This window comes from Salminus brasiliensis, chromosome 8, assembly GCF_030463535.1.
Source record: "Salminus brasiliensis chromosome 8, fSalBra1.hap2, whole genome shotgun sequence".
NCBI lineage: Eukaryota > Metazoa > Chordata > Actinopteri > Characiformes > Bryconidae > Salminus > Salminus brasiliensis.
In genome coordinates, this window is record NC_132885.1 from 22373966 (window position 1) to 22399791 (window position 25826).

At 42.5% G+C, this 25826-nt stretch overlaps 1 protein-coding gene across 2 annotated transcripts in view; it reads right to left on the reverse strand.

Moving 5' to 3' along the window:
• The window catches only part of adcy5 (adenylate cyclase 5), a 98610-nt gene extending 73609 nt beyond the window's left edge, over nucleotides 1-25001 (reverse strand). For both annotated transcript variants that reach the window (XM_072686115.1, XM_072686114.1), the window contains exon 1: nucleotides 22867-25001. In XM_072686115.1, the coding sequence (XP_072542216.1) occupies nucleotides 22867-23868 (1002 nt within the window). In that variant the 5' untranslated portion in view covers nucleotides 23869-25001. The remainder of the gene's footprint in view (nucleotides 1-22866) is intronic.
• Nucleotides 25002-25826: the final 825 nt, after the last annotated feature.

The following is a 25826-nucleotide window of genomic DNA, read 5'->3' on the forward strand; positions in this document are numbered from 1 at the left end:
CTCCAACAATAAATGCATACAATATGAAGAAAATCTGAAACGGCAGCATGGCCGAGTAAGCTTAATTCAATGAGCTTGCCCATTTAGTCAAACCTTCACCTGTGTCTAAACTTTCACAGGACACTATGTTGTGTGTATGTGTTCACAGTATATCCACAGTGTGAATCATCTCATGTCTACATATAAAAAACACTATAGAGGATCTCAGAGGTCAAATAAAATGGAACAGATCTTTGGATACTTAATTATGTTGCTCATAAAAGGTACTTTGTGAGTACATTAGGTACAAAACTCAACAGTTGGCGAAGAATCCTCAACGCAGAGGGAAAAATGAGAGCGAAGCAAGATTATCCCATTCCTTCACAATAATTAGCATAATGGCACCATAATAGTCTTCGCTCGCCAACTCAATAACGTCGGCTCATTATCCATGCCACGTAATCATGCAAACCCTCAAGTAAGTGCCTTATGCAATACTGTGCCGATGCCATTCTCCCACCTCTTCAAGAGCTAATTGCCCAAGTGTCACAGCCGCCAATCAAAAGCGACAAAGAATCCACTCTAGGTGGGCCGCACTGGTTGATAGTGGAGATGCGGCCCCTGTTTGGCTTTCTCGGAAAGACAACTGTTTATATCTCAATTGCTCACATGTAGACTAAAAGATAGCCAACTGCCATCATGCTGTGCTACTTAAGACAGCTATTCAACTGTGGTTTGTTAAGTGCTTGATGTTCTTAAACTTGTGCTGTGCAGCTCTCACCTAAGCCAGGGGTTACTGATCTTAGCCACAAAGGGCTGTTTAATCAGTTAGTCTCTGTCTAAGTAAATATTAGTTAGATGAAGTGAATTTCTGCTAGGTTTTAAAGAAAATGGGCAGTGTATGGAGAATACAGGTGACTAAGCCATTGGATGCTACTGCCTCTACCCCAAGGAAATTTGAGAAAGCATGTGCTAGCCCTCATTTTCCTACCTTGGTGTCATCATGTGATTGGGGATAGAGGCCTCACTAGCAGACCTAGCAGAACTGCAGAACTGTCCATCACTACAGGGTAAAAACCTGCATGACTTGAGAGTCTACACAAGCAAAAATAAAGCATTATTGTGGCATCAAAACATTAACAGCGCATTGCAGGGAACATAGTCCAAATGTTTGTGGACACCCCTTCTAATGAATGCATTCAGCTACTTTACATTGCACCCACTGCTGACAAACACAAACAGTTTACTTAGTAGAGAAGTATAGTCATTAGAATAGGACTCTCTTGAAACTTGAACCCATTAGCACCATACCTAATGCCAGTTGTGGGCTAGAGGGGTAGAAACCCCCAGCATTAAGCAGTGGAACTGTGTTCTCTGGGATGATGATGTGCCATCCAATACTTTTGGGAGGAGTTGGGATGAGGTAGGGGTGGTAATCATCCAGCATCCTGACTTCACAGACGTTCTTGTCACTAAATGCAATCAAATCCTTTCAGCAATGCTTCTAGTCAAAAGCCTTTTCTGGACTGTAGAGACAGTTACTCCAACAAAAGAATGATAAACTCATTTTAATACCCTTGATTTACTTTTGTCCGAATAGTGTATACTGGATAACACTGTATTCAGTGTATTAAGCTTTATTCATTATGACCTGTATTAGTACATCATTGGTGCATCATAAACATCCCCAAAGATGAAACCATTAGTCATAATAATGAACACAATGAACACTTCATGTTCAATAATCTGCAAGACCTTAATCACCTAAATTCATATTGTATTTGTGTACAACTGGAAACATTTTATGCCTACAGGTTTTAGGTCAAGACATAAGAGTTACTGATACTTCAGTGCAGCCTTGTTTATAAATGTTAATTTTTATTATCTTATGTAAAAGTGTATGTTGGGCAATCAAAGTTCACAGATGCTGAAATTTTGAGGCAAATGACTGAACATACAGAAGTCACGTTACACGAATCTGCAAAAATATAATATTCATAATAATACACCAATACGTGATTTTAGGTAATTCTGTGTAAAATGTAGTGAATTACTAATGCAATTACTTTGAGCAATTTCCAAACTACAGATCTCCAATCATGTACCAATACAGGTCATAGTGAACATGGTATAATGCACAGGAAATTTAGATTTCCACATTTAGAATTGCAGAATATGGACTTACTGAACAAAGAACAAGGCTTTTATGTAGTCTTCCTTAAAATGAAAGATTACCTGGAAAACTGTCGGACTGTGAGAAGGCTCTCACTACAGCGCTGAGGAATTTGCACTGTGAACCTATTTCTTGTTTGAGCTCTCACTGAAATAATCCACCCTGTACACCTACATTTGTTTTCTGTAATCACAGAGCCAAGACCCCACTGAGCATTCCTGGTCTTGTTTATGTCACCTGAATGTGCAGCGGCCACCCCATGATTAGCACACATATCATGTTATATTAGCAAGCATATGGCCCCGCCATGAGTCGCCCGAGCTGGGCAGCTGGGATATTGTTCCCCTGGATAGAGGCAGCCTGGTTCCTCCATGTGCCCAGCACAGCACACAAACACTCGCTGCTGTATTTATGATATTCACAAAGCTCTAAGTTCTGCTGCTAGCAACAGCTGCAGCGGATACATGAGAGATATATGAGAGTCCCCTCATTTTGCCCAGGCTAATGATTTATGGAGTTCTGGAAAGTGGTCCTACATCTGTTTCAGAGAGGATTTAAAATGGGTGTGGGGATGCTTACGACCAGTAAGCAGAGCACAGAGCAGACATAAAATTGGGACTCGCTTACGACTCAACTCTGATTTACTGAGAGCTTTAAATTTCCCCTCTGGAGAATGCTTACACAAATCTATACATCTTGATCAGGGTCGTGGTAGGTCCAGAGCCTACCCGGAATCATTGGCCACAGGTGCCAGTCCATCGTAGGGCTATTCAGACACACCCATTCACACACTTAGCATAGCCAATCCACCCACCAGCTTGTTTTTGGGAGGTGGGATGACAACTGGAGTACCCACAGGAAACACAGCACACTCCTCAGGGACAGTGACTGAAGAGTGAATTATACCCACAACTCCAGGCCCCTGGAGCTGTGATGCTATCTGCCCCTGAGGAGATTTAATATAAGTTAGTCCATCTTGCACAAGCTCTACAGAATATTTTTTGCTGTACTAGGAAAATGGAGATTATTAGCCAAAAAAGTACAAAAGGCTTGCAGACCCACTAAGGCACTGAGCAGAGAGAGGCCACAACTCTGAGTCTCTTTTCTGAGCCAAACTGAGCCAAAGTGCAACATATTAAGAGAAGTAATTTAGCACAATAACTATTAATATCATCCTACGTCCCAGCTCCTGGTGACGTTCGTAAATCATAGTCCTCATGTAGTTCCAAAATGCAGACAAGTACTCAGTATTCATCTTTGCAACACTTATTGCAACACTTTCATTTACTTTAATTTAGTGTTGATGCCATACCGAGCACACCGTCCTAAGGCTAATCATCTGGGGCTGGCCATAAACTTCGCCTGAATAAGGTCCTTCTGATCAGAGTCTCTCCTTGCGTTTTAGAAGGATGTGTGGAAGCACTTTTTGGCAGCCACGCTCATCATCTGGCTGGTTGGAGGCAAAGCAGGCCAAACAGAGCCCACAGCACGTGTTTATGGTCCTTCAGGGCACATCCGTCTGCAACAAATGGAGCCCCTAATAACGCCACTCACACTCAGCTGGCAGAATGAGGCCTAATGAAGTTAACATTATCTCAAAAAAAAAGAAGCCCAGTGGAGTCAACACTACCACAGAAATAAGCCTAATGGAGTTCACAATCACAAAAAAAAAAGCAGGAAAATAATCAGCTCAAGTTGACTAACATAGCTCACTTCCTAGATGTTAATCTGAATGGTTTTACCCCGTCCACCTTCTCATATCTGATGTGTTACTTAATACGGGCCATTAACTGACTTTACAAACTGTGCCAAGGCCCACAAATCCTGATTACTGTGCTCAGTAATCAAGGGTTAATATCAGAACAAAAAAAGAAAAGTCTCAAGACAGCTGTCAAAAAACAGATGGAACACACACACACACAGCCAAAACATGACGCTGTTGAAATGTAATCCTGCGGCATTAATTTCTCACTCATATCTGTCCAGATACAACAAGGAAAAAACCCTCAAGTGGACTGACCCATAGTTCCTTACCCTAAAATCTCCCAAAGGGAACAGAGATTACGAAGTATTTTTACTAGCATCAGAGCACTGGGTATGGTAAAAACGTCTGCAGTGCCTCTAGAGACAAAGCTTGAGGGTCTGAGAAATAAGGGAGGGAAAACAGTCACATGAGCGGAGCACACAAAGTTCTCCCCTTTTACAGACAACAGCATTGTTTTAGCATCACAACATGGCTTTTAGAAAACTGATATTTGTCAAGACTCTTACATAAATCTAGCTTTCAACCTAAAAAAAAAAAATAATAATAATTTCTCATCCCTTAAATGCAGATGGGAGCGTGAAATTTGGCGTGTCCAGAGATGTCCAAGACGGTGGCCTGCAGAGATTATTCTTCCCACCTTTTGATAGCTGTGTTAAATATTATATTTGCTAAAAGTGCAAATTTAGCCTGGACTCGTTCTTTTCAGTTCTCATGCTCAGGGCCTGGCCTGTCAAGTTTGTGACTTTTGTGATTAGTCTCACAGCTAGAAATGCTGTGTCTCCAGCAACTGAGAACTTCCAAAAATGATAAAAAGAAAAAAAAGGAAGCCCCCCCCCATTTTATTGTTTGCTAAAACACTGATGCATTACATTTCTAAATGTTTGTGGGCTACTAGGTGTGTCCACAAACATTTGGTATTAGAAAAGCAGTTTATGCGAATCTACTGCTACTGATGCATTTGGTCCGTATGTCCAAATATCACAATAAATATCATGTGAAAATGTCATAAAATAGTACTAAACTCCTATTCTATTGGCAATATATATTTACAGGGACTAGACAAGCTGTGTGTGTGTGTGTGTGTGTGTGTGTGTGTGTGTGTGTATATGTGTATGTGTGTGTGTGGGTGTATATACATCTGTGCAAGGTCCAATAAAACCATGTATCTCCAAAATGGTGAGTTTACAGGAGAAGGAAAAAAAATGTAACTTTGAATGAAAGCCAATGACCAATAAGAGTTCACTCCATGTACTTTAGAGCAATTCTATTGGTCCATTCATCCAGAATTACTTAGCAAGTGCATTGACAGGATTCAAACCCTGGAGGAAAATAAAAACTACTAACACAAAATAAATAAATAAGAGGTACATTTTTTAAATAAATAAATAAATAAGAGGCTTTACTATTCACTTAAAGAACCTTACCTGTAAAATCTAGGCATATTTTAATGCTTCAGAATGAAATAATTGCATTGAATCCATGACAATGTGACATTATTTCAGTACATGCATTCATGCAGTACGTTACCGACCAGAAAACGCTCGATTTGAGTCTATTCCGGGAAAGAAAAAGTCAGCGAGGCTCATCCTCCCACGCAGCAGCCATCATTTCCTACAGCTGGAAACGGACTGACATACTGGCTGCTACCCTCTGGCTTATTGACAAGACCCTGCTCAACACTGTCACGGTCATACACTCCCACTGCCTGCTCATCACACTGAACTGACAGCTCACATCTCTCACGAAATAGATCAGTTAGGGCTCATTTTTACTCAATCAAGTAACTACAGCATATTGCAGCATGATGACGTTATGTTCCATTAAAGTGTAATAAAAAAGGCACGGTGGTCAAGAACACAGGACGCACTACAGCTAGCAGCAGTAGTGGGAATCAGCAGACCCTGTTGGACCCTATTGTGTGGGGGTGCCTGATCAGCCATCAGAGGGGAAAAAAAGATCCAATACGGTTACAAATCACCTGAAATGGTGTAAACAAATCCCTGAACACTATAAACAAATGCAACCCTGCCAGAAAGAAAGAGAACACATGGCAGCTCCCAAACGTGAAAAACATGGCACTGCTGACATCAAACAGCCCGCAGTCACACTGTGTGATGTGATGGTGTTAGATGTGTGTTTGGTCCTGTGAAGCAGTCGAGTGGTTGAGTAGTTGGAGCATGATAGCCTACTTTTAGACGATCAAAGAACAAGTGGTATCGTGCCATCTCTAGTATCTACTCTGAGAGAGCACAGACATGCCATAACCACACAATGCCAAGAAAGGATGTCTAGCCTGTACAAGGGGCAAAAATGCTCCAACTGACAAGTGCCTAAGAAAATACTGACAAAAGCAAGACATCGCATTTAGTGCTGGGCTGTATGTCGGTTCAGTCGGCTGTTTAAAATTCGTCGTAAGGCCTGCGTTTCTTTCATAATGTAATATGAAGTAATATGAATAATTAATTTTGTTAATTTTTGAAACAACAAAATTAATGTGCGTGATTTACACACATCACAAACCACTCAATCACTTTCCGTTGTGTTGATAGTGACTGTAGGCTAGCTCACAAATGCTCCTGAGGGACCCCCAGGTTGTGTTTTTGAGAATCAATACAGCAAAACATATCACAATATTTCAATATATCAATATTAATAATATTATTTTCACATGAATAAAATACAAGTACATCAGTTACAAGTTTTGTACATTAGTTTACTTACCTTTGGCCATAACCGTAAAGCTGTTACCAACAAACTAAGCAATTCAATTCAATGCATCACTTTAAAGGAGAGAATACGTCAGCAATATTGCTATATAATAGTTATGCATAGTTAAAAATAAACTTTCTATGCTGTATTCAGAAACCAGCGAGCTGCGTCAGTGTGCGTCTCAAACGTGTAGGATTCCATAAGCAGCGGGACACTGGCAGGACTGAATGAAAATGCTGTTAACAGCTTGAAATCGCCACATGGCGAATCTGCCATAGCAGCCGAGCGACTAATTAGCAGCCTTCACCCATTACTGTGAGAAGGACTGAATAATTGACAGCAGCATGTTTGGCCACTTGAACATATTTGAAACCGTTTGCTGTTAAGTCTTCAAGGCGGAGTTGGAAGTAACCCTATGAGCCCATTGCGGCTTCGGTACACTTCAAAAAATGCTCAAAACAAATAGGCCTCAGGTTGGGTTCAGTTTATTATGACTGACTGTAAAAGGGTAATGTCAACTGGAATGCAGTGGTAGTAGAATTTTGATTTCAATGCCAAGCACAGATGCACCGATCCAATAATAGGATCGGATATCAGTCCCGATGTGTGAGCGGTAGCGGGTATTGGATAATTACAGACTCATCCATCCACTGAACCCAAATCCCGCACTGCCATTATTCTAAGCTTTATGACTCAGGATCAGGAGGTACTGACGGCATGACGTAATGATGGCACCACAGCTCTTCTTCCATAGAAGATGAACAGAGAAGGGAGGACTTAAAATTTTAGAATAAAGGTCCAGAGCCCCGACAACAATGTGCCAAGGTCCATCATAAATATGAATTTTACTGACAAATAAACAGCAATTCACTTCATTTATATCTGTGTTAATTTGTTAAAGTTTGTTTAAAGTAACGTATAAGTCAATCCTGATGCCTTCAGTCTCTCCCACATGGTGAGGTATATACTTTATATATTCAACAGTGGTATCAGATTGTTATCGGGTATCGGTCAAAACGCAAAAGTTTAGGCATCAGTATCCAACAAACAAACAAAAACCACTGATATACATTTTTACACATTACGCCTCTTTATCTACATTGCACTCTACAAGTGCAGACAAAATACAATGTCGAACTGGTGCTAATTTGTTTAAATAAAGTATTAAAAGACAAAGTAGTCAATTGTTTGCCACACTCTAATATTGGAAAAATGTACTTGCACAGAAATGCAAGGAAAATTACACTTGTCTGATTGCTCAGAATCACAGCAACAGTCAGCCCCTGTCTGATATAAGGTGAGATCGGGACACCATAACCAGGACTGGAGAACGTACAAAGAAACTAGAGATAAAGTGACAAAAGTGGAGCTATAAAACAATAAAACATTTGGGAGGAGGAACATGCCTCAAGCCCCTCCATCCAGTCTCACCTTGTTCACATGTCCATGACCACTCCTCGCAACCCTCCACCACCCAGTCAACTCCAATATCTCTCAATCCCGGCTCTGCTTATTAGAGAGGGGGACTGCCTTCCTACCACAAGCAGAAGCCACCTGAACTCCAGCCCAAAGTTCTGAGTTCTCGCCCCTCTCTGCGGACACCTCCCAAAGCATCATATGCTGATGGCATGGTCTGAACTAGCAAACAGCAGACCGTACTCCATACACAATAAAACACGTTCAAAGGATCAAAGGATACACTCAACAGACTGGGGAAAATATCTTTCTTATTTGTATACTAATTACACAGTATTTAATGTGATAAAAATAAACAAACAGATAAATACAATACAACAAGCAAGCCCAACATGAGTAACAAAATACAATTGCTCAAACAACTGGTCAGTTATGGAAATTCTTAAAGCAGCATTATGTGAGAATTAGTTTGTTTTGCTCCTGGGCTCCCTCTACTGTTGCAGAGTATAATTCGCTTTTACATCACTGTCGTAAATACAAATCACATTATGAGTTGTATGGACATTAATTGACAATATTTTAGGATACTGACAACATCTGAAGCAAAAGAATCACATGGACCGACATGGAAGAGTAATATTACAGGATTTTATAGAAATGTGGCAAATATTCTGCATCTTGAATGTGTAATATTTGAGAATGCTTGTGCAAGTTACATATCACTGGAGCAGCGTTCTGGCCCAGAGACATCACTTTCCCTATTATAAGTCAGAAGAGAAACAACATGATTCGAAAGTGTTTACTTTAGGGTAGAAATGCTATATAATGTTGCTTTAAATTAGGAGGAATCGCAGTGCAGTTGAGGGGAGGCAACCAGACAGCATGTAGCACGCTAGGCAAGCCCATGCTGCAGTAGGCCTCTATAAGCAACCGGCAGACAATAATAAAGGCAGTAATTCTCCACCATTTTTACATATCACGATTTGCAGGCAAAGTCGGAACATTCGGAGGACACAAACATTGGCAAGAATGCCTTGCTGAAATAAAAAGAGGGAAGAAAGGACAAAGGGGTGTTTTTGTTTTTTTCAAACCTTTCAACATTTTTATTTCCTAGATATCAACTCTTTAAGTCACGTTTAAAATTGAATAACCCTTGACATTTCTATCTGGTTCTTGAAACTAATGGTTAATATGGCATGACTGATGTTTGCCGTTTATCTAAAAGAGGAGGAGTGATACAGTTTGGGTATCAAACTAATGAATATTATGTGAATTATGCATTTAACTTTGTAAAAGTGTCAAAAAAAAACAAAAGAAATAAACAAACCCAACACACACACACACACACACACACACACACACACACACACACACACACACACACACACACACACACAAACAGAGCAGGATTTACAATCCTTTCCACTTCCAACATTGTTCTTGCAAGTTGGCATGGTGCCAAATCTGCAAATCCACACCAGTAAACATAAAAAGTCCAATAATTTCTTCTTTTCTCAGAGCGGCTATGTTTTCAGAAGAGAATTTTCCTCTACTCTAAGACTGAACTGTGTGAAACTGTCAGAATAATCTTTTCTCCAGTCTTTATTAATATTTATCAGGACACACTAGAGGGATGGACAAAAATATATATACATTCAAGGCAACAAGTATCAGAAGGCCACATTAAATTTTCATCACAGGGGTCTGAGATGAGAACGAGGCGAGCCTCCCACTGCCCTTTTCCTCTCTTTCTAAAGGAGCAACTGTGTGCCTCACTCAATGGTCACAGTCTCACACAAAAGTCCAATAGAGGATGTGTCTGATGCTTCAGATAATAGGTCATAATAGGTCATTTAGAAAAGTGCTTCTCTTTCTCCTGCAAGGCCTGCAGAACAAAACAGGGCTGTGACACTGGTGGGCTGAGAAGCAAGAGCAGACTGAATTTTTAAATCTGTCCCCCAGTCATTAACACGCAGACATCCACAAAACAATGGCATCTGTTATGTGGGCGAGCCCTTTTGCCAAGGCCAGTTTTACACCATGTTTTAGAAACTGTGCAACTGCCAAGGATTCCCATTTTTATAACATTATGGTCTCTGGAGTTTTTTTTGCAGTTCTTTTGCAATCATCCTAAATAAAACGATGATGCTTTAATATAATATAAATAAAAGTAAGAATGGGGTATTTATCTTTATATAGTGTTATCAGTTCATGTAATATGCTTCCTTTCCATTTCCTGTGTATGAGTGGCAGTGGGTAGAGTGGCCTAAACCCATACTCTAGTACAAATGTAGTTGCTCATTTCCTAAATAAATGCTTGTCGGTCTGAAGATTGCTTAATCATGGAGTAAAGTAGAACTGCGGTGGGATGGCTTCATAATTAAGCATTCATCAGTATCGGAACTAAAGTCTGATGGGCTCTGTTCTCATCGCTCATATGCTTTCTCAGTCTGTCTAATCACAAAACAGTAGAGATGCGGTCACCACCTTAACAGAATAAATAAAGACACTATATTATATTCAATATGAAATGTATTATTTATTAAATTTAGTAAATATTTTTAATTAATTAACTAAATGACTAAATGCCAATGACTAGATGTAACCAAATGAAAGCTACTGTACTTGATTAGAGGTAAAAAAAAAAAAAAAAAAATCTAATTAAAAAGTTCTCGCAAGAGACTGCATGTTGCGCAGTTACACAGTTCTCGGAAGAGACTGCATGCTTGTGCACGCTCCTCCAAAGTTACATAGTGCAGGAGCAGTGCAAAAGCATTCTCCCCATTACAAATCAGTAGAGCATTGACATCAGGTACTAATGCTACATAATGTTCGTGTAAATTAGGAGGAATAGCAGTGCAGCTCTAATGGGCATAAGTACAGTTAGTCATGAAACTGAAGAAATTAGGCAAAGCTAAGGGGAGACAACCAGACAGCATGTAGTTTGTTTTATTTACACTGGACAAGTCTGACTGAGTTTGCCAGGATGATGTACTCATTCAAAGACTCCATGGCAAACCGGAGTCCAAAATTAGTCCACAATCCAGAATTCTATTATTCTATCCTGAATAATAATCCTGAACATAAAACCTTCACACAGGCATATTTTTAGGACATGGACAGGTGCCAACATTATGGGACAGCATTTTCATTTTTAATTTGAAGTTATTTGAATATCACCCAGTTGAATGGAATAGGTCATTTGCTTGACACCAGTGAGGAGTAGCCAGTTTCCTTTCCTGGAAAGTGTGACAGAAGATAAACATCCCTATCACGCCACATGCCAGCCACAGCATAAGCAAAGTATACCTAACCCTGTGTCACAGCAAGTATACTTTCAGTTATGGAACACACAAAGGGTACACAGAACAGAACACCTACACAGAAGCCCTGTTTAAACTACAGGTATCTGCATGTGTGCTCATATTGCATCATATACCTCCTAATGAACTGTGCAACACTACGTAACCAGTATTTGTATCCAAGATCCAATAATATAACTTTATTGTCTTAGTACACATGATTCTTTTACTTTAAAGGGAGGTTCTTTATCGCTCAGCTTGTACAGAAATGCATGTGTAAAGCAAATTTTACCTGCAGTAAAATGTCTGTACACTCAAGGCAAAGACGGAAAAAACACCATGTGCAGACAGAGCAGTGTGATCGGCAGGCAGAGGTTATTTTATGCTAATGTTGATTGGCCAGTCAGCAGTGAAAACAATGCATCGTCACAGTCGCATAAAACCTCCGAACAGACCATTTCAAATGAATATTCATGAGTGTAGAAAAGTGACAAAGCTGTTCCTAAGAAGCTTCCTTTCAGCAGTGAACACTGTTCAAAACAATAGACAGTAGACCTAGCCGCTTTTCTTTTGTGTGACTTGTTGGTTGAGTTATTAACAGGATGCAAAGAAGGAATTTATATTATTATTGAATGCATATCATCATCTTATTAGGGGTGTAAGACAAATGTTAATACATCAAAGTATTGCAATACTGTATCAATTATCAAACACAGTATCAATTCTTAATGAATAGTTTACATGGACAGATTGGTGTAAGACACCTTACTTAGAATTATGTATTATTTTATACCATGATATTTACAAAACCCTAAAATTTGACTTTTAAAAAACTATTAAATATATATATATATATAACTTAAAATAATACTGAGTATTATTACCATTGTGGCCTCCAAGAAAAAGGTAGATGCAAATGAGTCTGGAAAGGGATTTTAAATGATCTCAAAAGGGTATCCTAACTTTTTCCTCATAAGCAATTTATTTTAAAGCCATATATTCAGTTGGATGTGTTTAGTTACATCACCTCCATCTCCCAATATGTAAAGTGAAGATCAAATGTCCAGATGTTTAAATACATTCAAAAATAATTTTTCGGGCTTAAATAATATATGGGCTAAAATAATATATGGAGATCAAATTATCATTGTGATACTGTTAGCATGATAATTTCAACTTCTAAAAACTCCTCTGCACTCAATCAAAGATGCCAAAATGTATTTACAAGACACGCACAAACTGATTGGTGCCATGAGGGCTGATTATCTGAGTGAAAGCCAGGCAATTGGCTCATCTGTCCACAGATTTTTACAGATTACTGTAAAAAGCCCTTAGACGGCCTTTGGAGAATGTTTGCATTCAGCAACTTTAACATGACTGTGAGCATGAGCAATTAGGCAGGAATTAGAGCAAACAGGCTCATAAACATCACACTGGAGAGTAGAGATCACCAGTTTACTGCTATTTTTTCTAATCTAAACGACCCAGTAAAAAGACTTTTCACAGTAGAAGATTACATAAATGCAGGGGACAAAAATGCCAAACCTGCGTTCTCAGGAACAACATGAGAATGTAACAATAAAGAGCCCCATAAAGCACGCCGGGGGATGTGTGTGCGACAAAGGACTGTACACAACAAAAAGGCATTGTCCCTGTGTGTCGTGTGTTTCATGTTCCAACAGTGTAAAGCAGCATTACAGCACTGAAATGGCTAGTTTCACCATGAATCACTGGGCCACTTGGGCCTGCAACCAGGGTCGGCAGAAGGACAAAGGCCCAATTAAGAGGACACAAGAATCTGGGTCAATCCTCGCTCACCTCTCAGTAGCCACAGGAAGCCCACAGATAAAAGGAAAACGGCCCACAAATTGAATACAAGCTGCAATTATTTATTCCTGCTTCTAATTACGAGCCATTACTCTGAACATGTTTTTCTCTCTGCAGCCCATTCTCTTTCTGATAGCGTTTCATGTCTTCATGGAGGTGTGAAGCATAAAACCCTGACAAAAAAGAATGCCACTTGATAAGCATTATGCAAAAGCAGTACCAAATGCTGTAGAGGGAATATTCCGCAAAGGCAAAACAATTCAGAAACGGATGAACCGCTTCACTATAAACATCAAATGATCGCATCAAAACTCATTCTTCAGGAGAAGCATTTGAATATGCTGGCGAGGTTCAAAAGGCAGACAGCAAATTAGTACAATTCTGAGTGCCTATGCAGCAGTTAGAGCTACTGAACAATAGCATTCACGGTGAGCATCTTCTATTCAGCTTTACAAGTTAACAATGCATCATCTGCAATAGAGCAGACCAAAGAGATACTGTCGAACCATGCACAGAACCATGCAGGGCCCACAGCTTGCAGCACAGTTTTCCCCAACCTAAACAGAATAAAAAAAACAGCCATAGTCACCTGGATCTGCCACCTAAACGTCATCCTGAAATAGCTGAGTTTGGCAGAGTTGGACAAAAAGATCAACAACACTGTTTCAGCAGGTCATAGCTACTAAGGGTTGGAAGGTTGCAAGTCCTGCTGTCTCCTCATTCACATATCTGTGTTATTTATACACCTCACACAGCTCAAGAAGGGCCTGAAATTGATTAGGTTTGTTTAAATGAATGCATTAAGGCAGGTGAAAGTGGTCACTACAGCCATTAATTACAAGTGATAATTTAGCACCATACTTAAAGATGTGTACTCACTGCTGGATAGAGCTGGGATATGGTAAAATTACTGTATCACGATATTTAAAGACATTTTTACACTCAAAATCTATTACGATACATGTAATCATAGACTAAAATACATCAGTAGCAACAGATTCTTAAACACTACTATTCAGATACTCTACCCTACTGAGTACAGGGGTTTTATTCAGCATCTGCTGATCCTTGTGTAATTAAACCAGTCTAATTACAGTGTTTTTACAGTGATCAGCGTCCTTTAAGCACTAAAATATTCTCAATATGTTTAGAAAAACTATTGTGCATCACTATAACAAAATTTATCACAATAAAATATAATATCTTCATATTAACCAGCCGTACTGCTGGGCAATTTCATTCCTTTCAAGTCACTACATCTAGGAATGCAACTTTTAGATAAGAAAAGATCAATATATTGAAGCATTGTGCTATTCAGTTTTGCAATTCTCAAACACAGTATAGATTTGTAATCAATTGTTTACACACAAAATGAACCACTTTCTGCCACCAGTCCTTGTCTGTAAACCCCCGACAGCTCAGTAGCCATGTTGTCCTCTGTCTTCAGATTCCACTGTTCTGACTGCAAAAAAAGTATTTTCTTTCTTTTTCTTTCACTCAGATTTTAGGCAGATGACAGTTCCACAAAAATTCTAATGGATCGTCTTGCTTACAGGTATTGAAATACATTGAATATATTGAACTCTTGTATCGTAATGCATAACGCATCACCAGCATATATGTGTATGTACTAATCAATGATCCGTCTCCATCTGTAGCGTGATCTAGCTTATGCTCAGTGCACTTTATACATGAATTACCTAGGGATCAATCATATCAGAATGATATCGGCATCAACAGATAAATGCTTAAAAACTATCATCATGAGACCGTTTTCAAATCGATATTTGATGAGGTGTTATACTTTGAAAGAGCAGAACGAGCTGCTATATACATTTTATTTTGTTATTGTAATTTTCTAAGCATACTGAGGATATTGTTATTGCTTAAAGAACACTGATCAACTGCAAGTGTCATTATCCACAGCGTAATTAGACTGCTTTAATTGTTGAATAAAAACCCCTGTATTCAGTACGGGAGACAATCTGAATAGTAGTGTTTAACAATCTGTCGCTACTGATATATTTAGTCTGTGATTACATGTATATCGTGATACAATATTTTTACTGTATCGCTCAACCCTAATACACACACACACAAATCTTACATGTGCATCCCTAGTAAAAATGCAAACCTAAGCAACAGGTAAAGAGAAAGCAAAAAATCATAGTAGAGTAAATGTCACACATAGGCTTTTTCACAGGGGCATTCCTGAGTTTCTACAGTAATTATCACATCCAAACATAACATGCAAACACATCACTCTCTCTATCGTGTTAAGAGGCCTGGCCTTAAACAGGGGCAAGGAGGAGCTTGTGGCAAGATTTGTCTGTGTCAATATTGACTCAAGTTCATATAAAGCCATTCATCAGTCTTTGGTATATATATATATATATATATATATATATATATATATATATATATATATATATATATATATAGAGAGAGAGAGAGAGAGAGATGCTCCCTCACTGTAACAGGCGACTGAACTGAACAGAGCCAATTAATGAGTCAATAACTGCGGTGTGACAGGAGAAAAGAAAGAGAGTGAATGGCGTGGCAATTGAGACACAATAAAGCTAAAAGGCCTTGTGACTGCGATGAACGTCCAGATGAATGTACGAGTTTTTTCCAGACAGCATCACCCCAGGTGCTGTTTGATGTGCCACTGAAAGGTTTGCTCCTGATGTTCTACTCTGTTTAGTGTGGAGCATGAGTGGGTGGATTGAGAGGAACAAGAGTGGGAGTGGGAGATGATGAAATGGCACAGAGCACACAGTGCCTGCTGCACTCCTGCCCTCTGTGCACTTCCATATTTATCAGAGGCTTTAGACGCCGGTGCCTCGTATTTTGACCAGTTAGCAGGACTCAATTCGAATAAAACCCCTCTGATGAAGCTCGGATGACGCCAATTTAGGAGACATCAGCAGACTCCACCCCCTCACCCCACCCTCCAAAATGAGACGTCAGACAGCTCCAGACGCCGTTGTATCTTAATTATCTTAATTTGAACCTCTAATGGAGTGACTGCGCACTCACTGGAGGGTTAAGAGATGAAAAGACAGGGGTCTTCTCAGAGGGAAGCTCTAAGTGCTACTGGAAGGTATAATGGGGGAAGAAAAAAAGAAAGAAAAAAAACTTGGTTGCTAAGAGACAGGAAGGACCAGCTCAGGTCTGCACTCAAATGGGACAAGGTAGAAGTGGGTTCCTGAGAGGTAACTCGCTCCCACGGCTGCGTGAGGAACACCAGAACCTATGTTGCGACGGACACCCTGAAGAGCACAAGATTAGCCTTCTTTGGGGCCGGCTTCTGGATTAGAGTCCTGATCGCAAAACCAAACAATTCACACAAAGTAATCCTCGGCACAAACATGATACGGAGTTGAAAGGGAGTGTCAGAAGGGCACATAGATCAGCCGTCTGCTCTCTGACTTTCAAGTCTCCCACGATGATGTTTTCTTTAGCAAGCTGCTCCACGGAGCACGTACTCAGCCTGGCTCAGAGGAGAGTCAGCGCTTCCATGGGGGTTGAGTCTCAGAGGCAAATTAATAGCAGGTCTTTCAAGGGAGGACATCTGTTTTGAATTCCAGTGAGTCTGCACGTTACGGCGTGGGGCAATTCAATAATCACAGCGACTGCAAAAGCTCCTTACAGCTGGAGGTGTACCAGAGCAAGGCTTTGTCCACCTCCTGGGCTCTCCTCAGAGGCAAGGGAAGAGTCTGCACTACCTTCAATAAGGGTATTCCTCAGAAGCACACAAGGGAGATGGAGAGAGAGTGCAGGAGAACGTCACGTTCCTAAATTTAGAAAGAACGCTGGTCTTTCCCAAGATAATGCTGCAAGGAACACTACTGGCTTCCTCTCTTTCCCTCCTACAAGGCTTTAGTCTTCTCTGATTTCTCGGTGATGGGTAACTCCCCTTAGAGTCACCGGGACGGGGGGGCACGCATTAGTGTAAATCTGCTCCAGGTGGGCGAGAGAGGTATTGGGGGTTAATGAATTATTTTAAAGGATATTTTAAATTGGACATTAAGTATGCAAAGCATTCAAAGGTTTGGGGACCCCTGGTCGAAATGACTTATTTACTGTGAATAGTTGAGGGAGTAGAAGATCTAAACTGATATCCAAAAGTTAAAAGTCGGTTCTTTTTAACATTTCAACAGAAAGATTAGTGTATTATTTTGGTTTTGTGCAAATTCAGAGTGACAAAGTCTGGGCACCACAAGAGATTTGAGCGCCATACATGCTTACACTTCTTTTTACCTTGTACAGACATGCAGCAGCCATGGATTTGTTTAATCAGCTGACAATAATTGATGGACATAATTGATGCCCACAAAGCAGAGGAAAGCTATAAGAAGATTGGTAGATGGGAAATGTCAGTTGAGGTCTGAAAGACCACAAAAACTTTCCAAGAGAACTCCTCATAGTAAGGTACATCAAATCCCTTGTTTGACTGCCAAAGACCTGGAGTGGTGGTGCACTGTTCTACTGTGCAGCAACACCTGCACAAACATGACCTTTTTGGAACATTTGGAGCGTTTTCAGCATCACATGTTTTCCAAGGGGATGGAAACAAGCCTGGTGCATTTTGGACTTCAGTTCAAGTTAAATGCAACAAGTAAAGCAAAGGCGTGTTTGGAGAAAAAGGAAAACCTCTCCAAATGCTTTGAGCTTGTGTGGCCAGTGGCACCGGGAACATTTCACTGGTAGAAGGAAAGAATGGATTATGGAAGCAAATATCATCGGTCAGTATAAAAGCTGAAGATAGGAAGAGGATGGCAGTAAGATCTACAGCAGGATAATGATCCTAAACACACCTGAAATTTTGCAATGAGCTACTTTATAAAGCATAAACTTAGGGTTTTGCCACAGTCCTCACAGCTCCCCAACCTAAAAAGAAGAGAACATCTATGGATAGGCATCAAAGAGGGGGGTGGTACCAAGTACTGAACATGCAGGGTCCCCAACCTTTGCATGCCACTGTAGAGTAGCACAAACCTGCTGCTCAGAAATAGCTAATGACGGAATTCTAGTCCTCATGCCAACACAACGGCACTGATCAAATACAATCCTGGTGGTAAACCTTTTGGCTTTATCTACATTAAGAATGCAAGGAGGTGCCACAAGCTGTCTCTCATTCTAAAATTTCCATCTCAAAACAGTGCGGGATCGATCGGCACAGTCCACCGAATGTTCGTCATCTCCATTTAATTATGAGAGCTCTCCTAATACAAGCCTCGTCCCAGGATCTCATAAACCCAGTATTGGAGTGCCCTACTGGGAGTCAAGTAAACACAGAGATCTGATAGGCCAAAGACAACAGCATTGTGCGGAAAGAGCAACAAACACAGCAGCTCGTTCCCACACACCCCATTCAAAGGCGCTGTGTAATCAGTGAAAATTACAATTTACGGCAAAAAGGTTTTACGAGAAACTTCTTCAGTTACATGAAACACGAAGAGTCTCAACATACATATCCATCCCGAAAAGCTGTTTAAGCAGAATTCCACAGATGTTTGGAAAAGTCTGTATATTTGAATTGTTAAGATGGGAACACTGAGTGGTTTGATGAGAAATGCTCCGTTCTAGAGAAACATGCCAAGTCAGAATTGCTCACAGTGGTAGTGGCGGTAGGAACCAGACGCCTGAAGTGCTCCTTGCTTTAAAATTCCCCTCATGGAAAGCTGTTACAAATAAAATGGTTACTAATGCAGAAGATATTGTTTGATGACTGCTCTGAAACAAGCTTAAGATGCATTCATTATGAAGAGATACTTGTTCTCCAAAATATGCTTTTTTTCCCTTTTCATATTTATCTACTACTATTAGGGGTGGGAACTGGGAATCTCACTGTGCGACTGCTTGGTACTTTTAAAGTATTTGGAATGAGCAAGTATCTTGTTGGAGCATTATCAGCTCCTAAAGCTTTCCTAAGGATCTGCCGTTTCTCTGCAAAGGCCATTAACAGCTCAGCTTCATATGGCTATCATTCACCTCTCCTGTTTGGAGAACATGAGGCACTAGCTGCCACTCATGGGTGATTCTTTGCCAATAGATAGCCACGCATCGCATTACAGCTTTCCTACAAGTTTTCTTCACTGATTCTATGACTTTTGGTCTGGTTGTAGGGCGTGGGGATCACTGCGCAGCTAAAATATCTTTGAGACGAGACGCTGCTGTATCTCTGCTCCACAGTACGCAACATAGCGTGAAAAGCCTGGTGCTCAATGACTAAATATACGGACGCAAATCCCTGGCAATAAAAGTTGCAATGGAGTTTGCCAGAAACCCGACCGCCCCAACCAATCTGGTTCTCTGGTTGGCAGTAACAAAAAATGCCTGGTTGTAGTTGTCTGTGTCGTTCGGATTTCTTGCTTATCCATCTTTTATCTCTGTTATGTGCACAGCGCAGACTGTTCGGCGCAGCGTTTTCAAAATTTCAGAGATCTGCCTCTTATATTCTGTCAACATTAGCTCCATTATCAATTAATGTTTAGAAAATTGACCAATCAATTGAAATTAGCCAATCAATTCAGAATTTCTCCATATCTACAGCGAGATGCATCTAGGAATCAGAATAGGTTTCTATTTCAGCTACACTGTTAAGGCCTTAGTGTATCTTGCTGGGCTGCAAGATACACTAGGGCAGCTAGACTGTCGAAAGTATTAGGGTTCCAAATATCCAAAGCGTTCACCATTTTTGCATACACACCAACTCAGTCGTCAACTGCTTGCACAGTCATTACAGTTCTTCCACTTGCACTCGTTATGAAAGAAGTATCAGTAAGTACCAGAAAGTCCAAATGTGTGACAAGATGACTTACTGGAACGAACAAGGCCATGGAAAATGTAATCACATTAGAATGAATCAAGTGCAGAGAGGTTTAAAAAGGTGCAGTATAACCCCTACAAGTGGAGCATAACTTGCTCTATGAGGAACGAGCGTGACACCTAAAAGATCAAGCAGTCTTTAGACGCCCTACATTTAGCTTTCCAAAGGGCTTTCCAGTCAAGTCATCAAACTGCAGCGGTTTAGCAAGGCTTTCTGGGAAAACTGTGTTAGAGGAAAAAAAAACAAAAAAAAAAAACAATCCAGACCAAGTCATCCTCTGCGAAGCAGGCCAAATCACATGGTTCCTGCACCAAACCAAGCACAATCTCAAAGAGTCTATAAAAACGGCCTCCCTGGCTACGGCGCATCACATCTGGCACATGAAAGTGGTCTCGATGCCCAGCTACAGAATTCTGCCTATGCACCGATACTGCCAATGCTGCACAGCCAGGCGAAGAGTTCAGAAAGTTCAGCAAAAGCCGGTTTCCTCTCACACACTCGCACGTGCACACAACACTACTGTACAGAGCTTGGCAAGAGGGTGACGGACACCCATCTGTGCCACTTGGCTTGTCATGTCAACATATTTCTCTCATTCTGCTAAATCATTAATCACAAGCCCCCCCCTCCCCCCCCATCACTCAGTGCATTTGAACAACTCGGTCATGATCACACGTCTGACAGACTGTCGCATGCTGTGGAATGCATGTGGAAATTAGAGCATGGTGTTACTGCAGGTTCTTGGTGGAACCATAAATGCCCGTCTTTAGAGGTGGCTAGTGGAGCCTGTAGTCAACTAAAAGTAGTGTTTTTAAAGTAAAATCAGCTAATCATGATGACCATGAGGACAAAAACTAAACACATGATTCTTTATGGGACCAAAAGTGGTTCTTCTATGGCATCCGTTTGTAGCGCCTTTATTTTTAAGAGTGTAACCACATCCAGCATCTATCAGCACAGAGGTGGAAGTTTGTCCTGTAGTCTGAAGCCTTTTTATAAGTGACCTAGACAAGCACAGGCAACTGAGTGATTCAAACAGATACCACTCCCCTTTACTCTGCCCAAACCATCTCCCTCCTGCTGCACATTAATAACTGTATTTCTAGTGCACTGACCACTTAGTGAACCTCGGTGTTTGATGTGAAGCCTGTTCAATCCCTAATCTCAAACTTCATGGGGCTATTTCACAACGCAGGATTTCTCACTTACAGCGCCAAAATTTCTTATGGGCCCCAGTCTTCACATTTGGCTTAAATTACCCAGCTTTCTGAAAATTCCTGCTTTGTAAAAGACACTGGAGGAGTGGGAGTGGGTCTCAGCAGCATCCAAAAGTTCATTTTACAAAGGAATTAAGTTTCATAAGAAAAAAGATCCACAAATTGTTCTACAACAAACCCAACACAGTGAATCTGCACCAGAATGATGGACGATGGCAGCCATTTATCAGAGTTTATAGGTTCCAGCTGCACCCTGTCATTTCACAGGACAGCATAGTGACTGAAAAATGGTACATAGGCTGGGTTCAGGTATTAGGGGACATTTGGTTATATAGGAGAGTGACCTATACAGTAACCTGGAACACATGCAACAGACCATTAGTGATGGTCAGTTAGTCTTTTTTTTTTTTTTTTTGTATTTTTCATTTAATTAGCCCAGAGGTTCTCAATCCTGGTCCTCGAGCACCACTGTCCTGCATGCTTGCTAATTTAGTCGATAAAGTTTATTAAAGATTATTAGTTGTATCAGGTGTGGTGGGAGCAGATGTGCAGGACCTGGATTCAGTATGTTTATAGTATTTGCCTTTTCTAGTTTAGAAAGAATACTCTAGTAAGCATCACCTGAAAGCAGAGTAATAAGGGATGAATGTTCAGTGTTCCCTAAAGCCTGAACTACTGAACTCATTTGAATAGGAGTTTTCATAGAGCTGGCTCAGGAATCATCGGACATCAGCTGGACATGCAAGCCATAGACGCTGAATGCCACAGCGATCATTTCCCCTTATTAAAAAAAAAAGGCTATACTAAGCTAAAGCTGAATAAACAAGGGTCAATTCTCTGATGGTGCAGAACATCTGAATCTGACCCCCCCCCCCCAAAGGCCATCTGGTCATATGGGACAGTGTATTATACACTAAGACGGAGCAAGACAATGTGGTGTGGTGGGAGTATGAGATGTACAGGACCTGAATGGAAACTACAGTACTTTAATTTTCTAGTTTTGAAGGAATACTCTAATAAACTTTATTAACTCTTCTGAAAGCAGAATAAACGGGCCAGAGGTGTTCCTTATGGTCTGAAGGCCCACAATAACTGAATGCACCTGAATAACGACCGAACCCCTTAGAAAGAATGTCCAACTACACCTGAGTAGAATAAACAAGGGTGTCCCCACTTTTCTAATGGTCCAGAACATCCAAACCCACCCTGAAGGACATCTGGTCATATGGGACAGTGTATTAAACAGTACCATGAAGCTAGACAGTGGTGGGAATAGGAAAGGTGTTGGTCAGTGGTACGGCAGGACCTAGACAGAGCTTGTTTACAGTACTTGCATTTCTACTGTAGAAGGAATATTCTTGTGAGCAGGTCTTTGAGGTGTTCCCAATGGCCTGAGTACCCACAAAAACTACGCACTATGTTTTGAGGTTCTCTGAATGATGGTGATCATTTCTTCACTTTTTTCTCTACAAGTCTGAGCTCAATAAACAAGAGTTCACCAACTCCAGAACCTAATAATTCAGAACCTCTAAACCCACCCGAAGCCCATCTTTCAGCAGCGCCCTCACCCAGACTACCCTTACTGGTCTTATGGCGACCTGGTCCTTTACGCACGCAGGCACACGCGCACCCAGCCCACTCACCTGTCTCCACAGCAGCTCATCCTGCTCGTTGAGTTTCCACGATCCCACCACGTGGATGGCGGCCAGCGCCACTCCGGTGGCGACGGCGGCGCGCATGCGCACGGGTAGCAGCGTGTACACGACGTGGATGAAGAACACGGTCCACCACAAGCCGTCCGAGGCGCTGCGCGGGCGCACAAGCAGCACTCCCACGACCTGGAGCACGAGCAGCACGGCGATCACGGCGTAGCACACGAGCCACATGTGGTCCTGGTGAAAGGCGCTGCGGTTGCACGCGAGCATGAGCGCGAGCACGAGGGCGATCGCCAGCGAGAAGGTGAGCACGTAGGCGCTGTAGCAGGGGCCGCCAGCGCAGTGGAAGCACAGCATGACGGCGCACACGAGCGCCAGCACGGCCATCAGCATGGTCAGGCTGCTCTGGTTCAGGCGGAAGAAGTAGCGCTGGTAGAGGCGCTCCAGCTTCTCCGAGCGGAACTTCTTGGAGCTGAAGACGCGCATGACGCCGCTGCAGCACGCGGCCGCCGAGAAGGCGCGAGCGTCGGGCGCGAGCTGCTGCTGCAGCTGCTGCTGCTGCTGCTGTTGTTGTCGCTGGTGCCGCTGCCGCTCCTCCTCCCCATGGTCCTCCTCTTCCTCCTCCTCCCGCCGCCGCTGCTGCTGCTGCTTCATCATCTCCTCCTCCTTGGTTCTGGCCCTACGCTCGTCCAGGCCCAGCTCCACGGACTTGGCGCGCACCCCGCCCTCGTCTCCGCGCTCCTGCCACGCTGATTTTGACCGCAGGCTCAGCCTCGTCTTGGTCGTAGTGGTGCTCGTGGTGGTGGCGACGGCAGTGCTCGTACCGGTGGTCCCTCCGCGGCCCTCCACGTCCCTCCACCGGCCGCTCGAGCGCGCCAGCCTGGCTGGACAGCCGTTGGCCACGGGCTCGCGCTCGCCCCAAGCTGACCTGTGCTCGGTCCCTCCCCTCAGGCCGAGCCCGGGGGGGCTCACGCTGTTCGACCTGGACATGGCGATGATGGCGAGGTCACACGCTCCTGCAGACCTCTCGAAAAGTGCAAGGGTGGGTTAGGAAGGGAGATCACGGAGAAAGGTTAGCCTCCATTAACATTTTAGCATGTTAAGCCCAATAGGAGTGTGTCTGCACTGTTCGCATCATTGTGAGAAGCCTGCGTAGGTACATAGAGATGAACATCCAGTGCGTAAAACAAGAAGAAGAAGAAGGTGAAGAAGAGGAGGAGCTGCTTCAAAACCCTCATAAGAGCGTTTAAAATAATAAAAAAATAATTAGGCACGCGCTCTAATAGGTCTAATCAGCGGGGACCCGCGCCTGGGCAACCGGAGCATCACAGGAAGGAAAGCCCACCCGCGTGTGTGAACGCAGACCCTCATTTCACGTCTCTGAGTGGGGCGAGATCATTAGAGCACACCCCCTTAAAAGAAGACCATGCCAGAGAGAAGAGAAGAAGAAGAAGAAGAAGAAGAAGGAGGAGGAGGAGGAGGGCTTCCGTCACGTTTCCCATATGCATGTGTGTGAAGCGCAGAGACAGGGTGCCCACAGCCACAGCGAGCTGCCCGGATCGCTAAACGCAGGGAACGGCTCCTCCATGGTGCAGCGTGCCCTCATCCATTCGCCCGACGAGCTCTCCTTCACCTGTGCGCGGAGCCGCTGTCCACGGGCTGGTCTCCTCCTGCTCCTCCTCCTCTCCGCTCAGAGACCATCACGACCCCCTCAGAGCCAGCGCCGAGGGGAGGACACACGCCGACAACTCATTAATCCTCACGTTAGAAGACGCACCGCGACAGAAACCCTCAGACCGCGCTGACCTCACCGCTGCCCGACGTGGGGAGCAGCAGCAGCAGCAGCAGCGGCGGCGGCGGCAGCAGCCTCTCGTGCCGGACTCGCTTCACCCATGTCGAAAACCCCACCACACGGATGAATTTTCGCCCCCGAAACGATCCGCCTCCTAGTGCAGCTGCTGTTCGCTCCTCGTCCGCACCGTGTGAGCTGAGCTGGCTCTGTGCAGCTGTGTGTGTGTGTGTTTTCCCCCAGGCCGACGAACACTCAGTATTGATTATGCATCAGCCCTTTCGCTGCTTCACTGGGCTTTTGTATTGCCATTCAACCAAGGCTGATTTTACCCAGTCCCGCCCCTCGATCAACCCTATTGGCTAGCTGGTTTAAATACGCTCCACACTCGCGTTCCTATTAGTCAGAGCGCGCGTCGCTCTCGGTCGCTTGTGTAATAAATACAGCTGGAGCGGAGGAGACGAGTCCTGACCAAAATGAAGAGCATGGCGTTTCTCACAGAGAGAGCAAACACACACGATAGGCTCCCTCAGAAAAACTGTACATTTGAAACGATTATTAAGCTCTGTTTTTCAGTTGTTCTCGTTTCAGGTCCTTCTTGGTAGGCAGCTGTGTTAGAAGAAGGTAAAAGTCTTTATACTTCTGAATGAAAAAATGTTGTTTGCAGATGACGTGGTTGAGTTGTGTAGCCTAGTACAGTTGCTTACACTATCTTGAGGCTTGTAATAGTCCAAATCGTCTATTCACTTTTTCCCATGTATCCTTCATTTATTCATCAGTTTTTATCCTACATTAAGAAAAGAGTGTAATTCATCTGAATCCAGATGGTGTAATAATTACTGAACCCCTAAAGGAAAGGTTGAAGGTACCCCCGCACTCCCAGACCCATAGAGAGGCAACAAAGGACCCAGTAGACCAATGACAGTCCCTTTTATTGAGCACTTCATGGTGTGAAGCTTTTAAAAGTGTGTGTTCAGTGGGATGGTGTGTTTCACGTAGATAAGACACGTTAGCATTCATTATTTGCTTTAGTTTTCACTTACTTTCATGACTTTTATAACTGAATCCACCTGAACTTCAACTGAAATAGACAAGTGTCTGCTACATTGAGTATTATTTTACCTGATGGCCATAGTTCAGCCTACACCATACTCAAAAG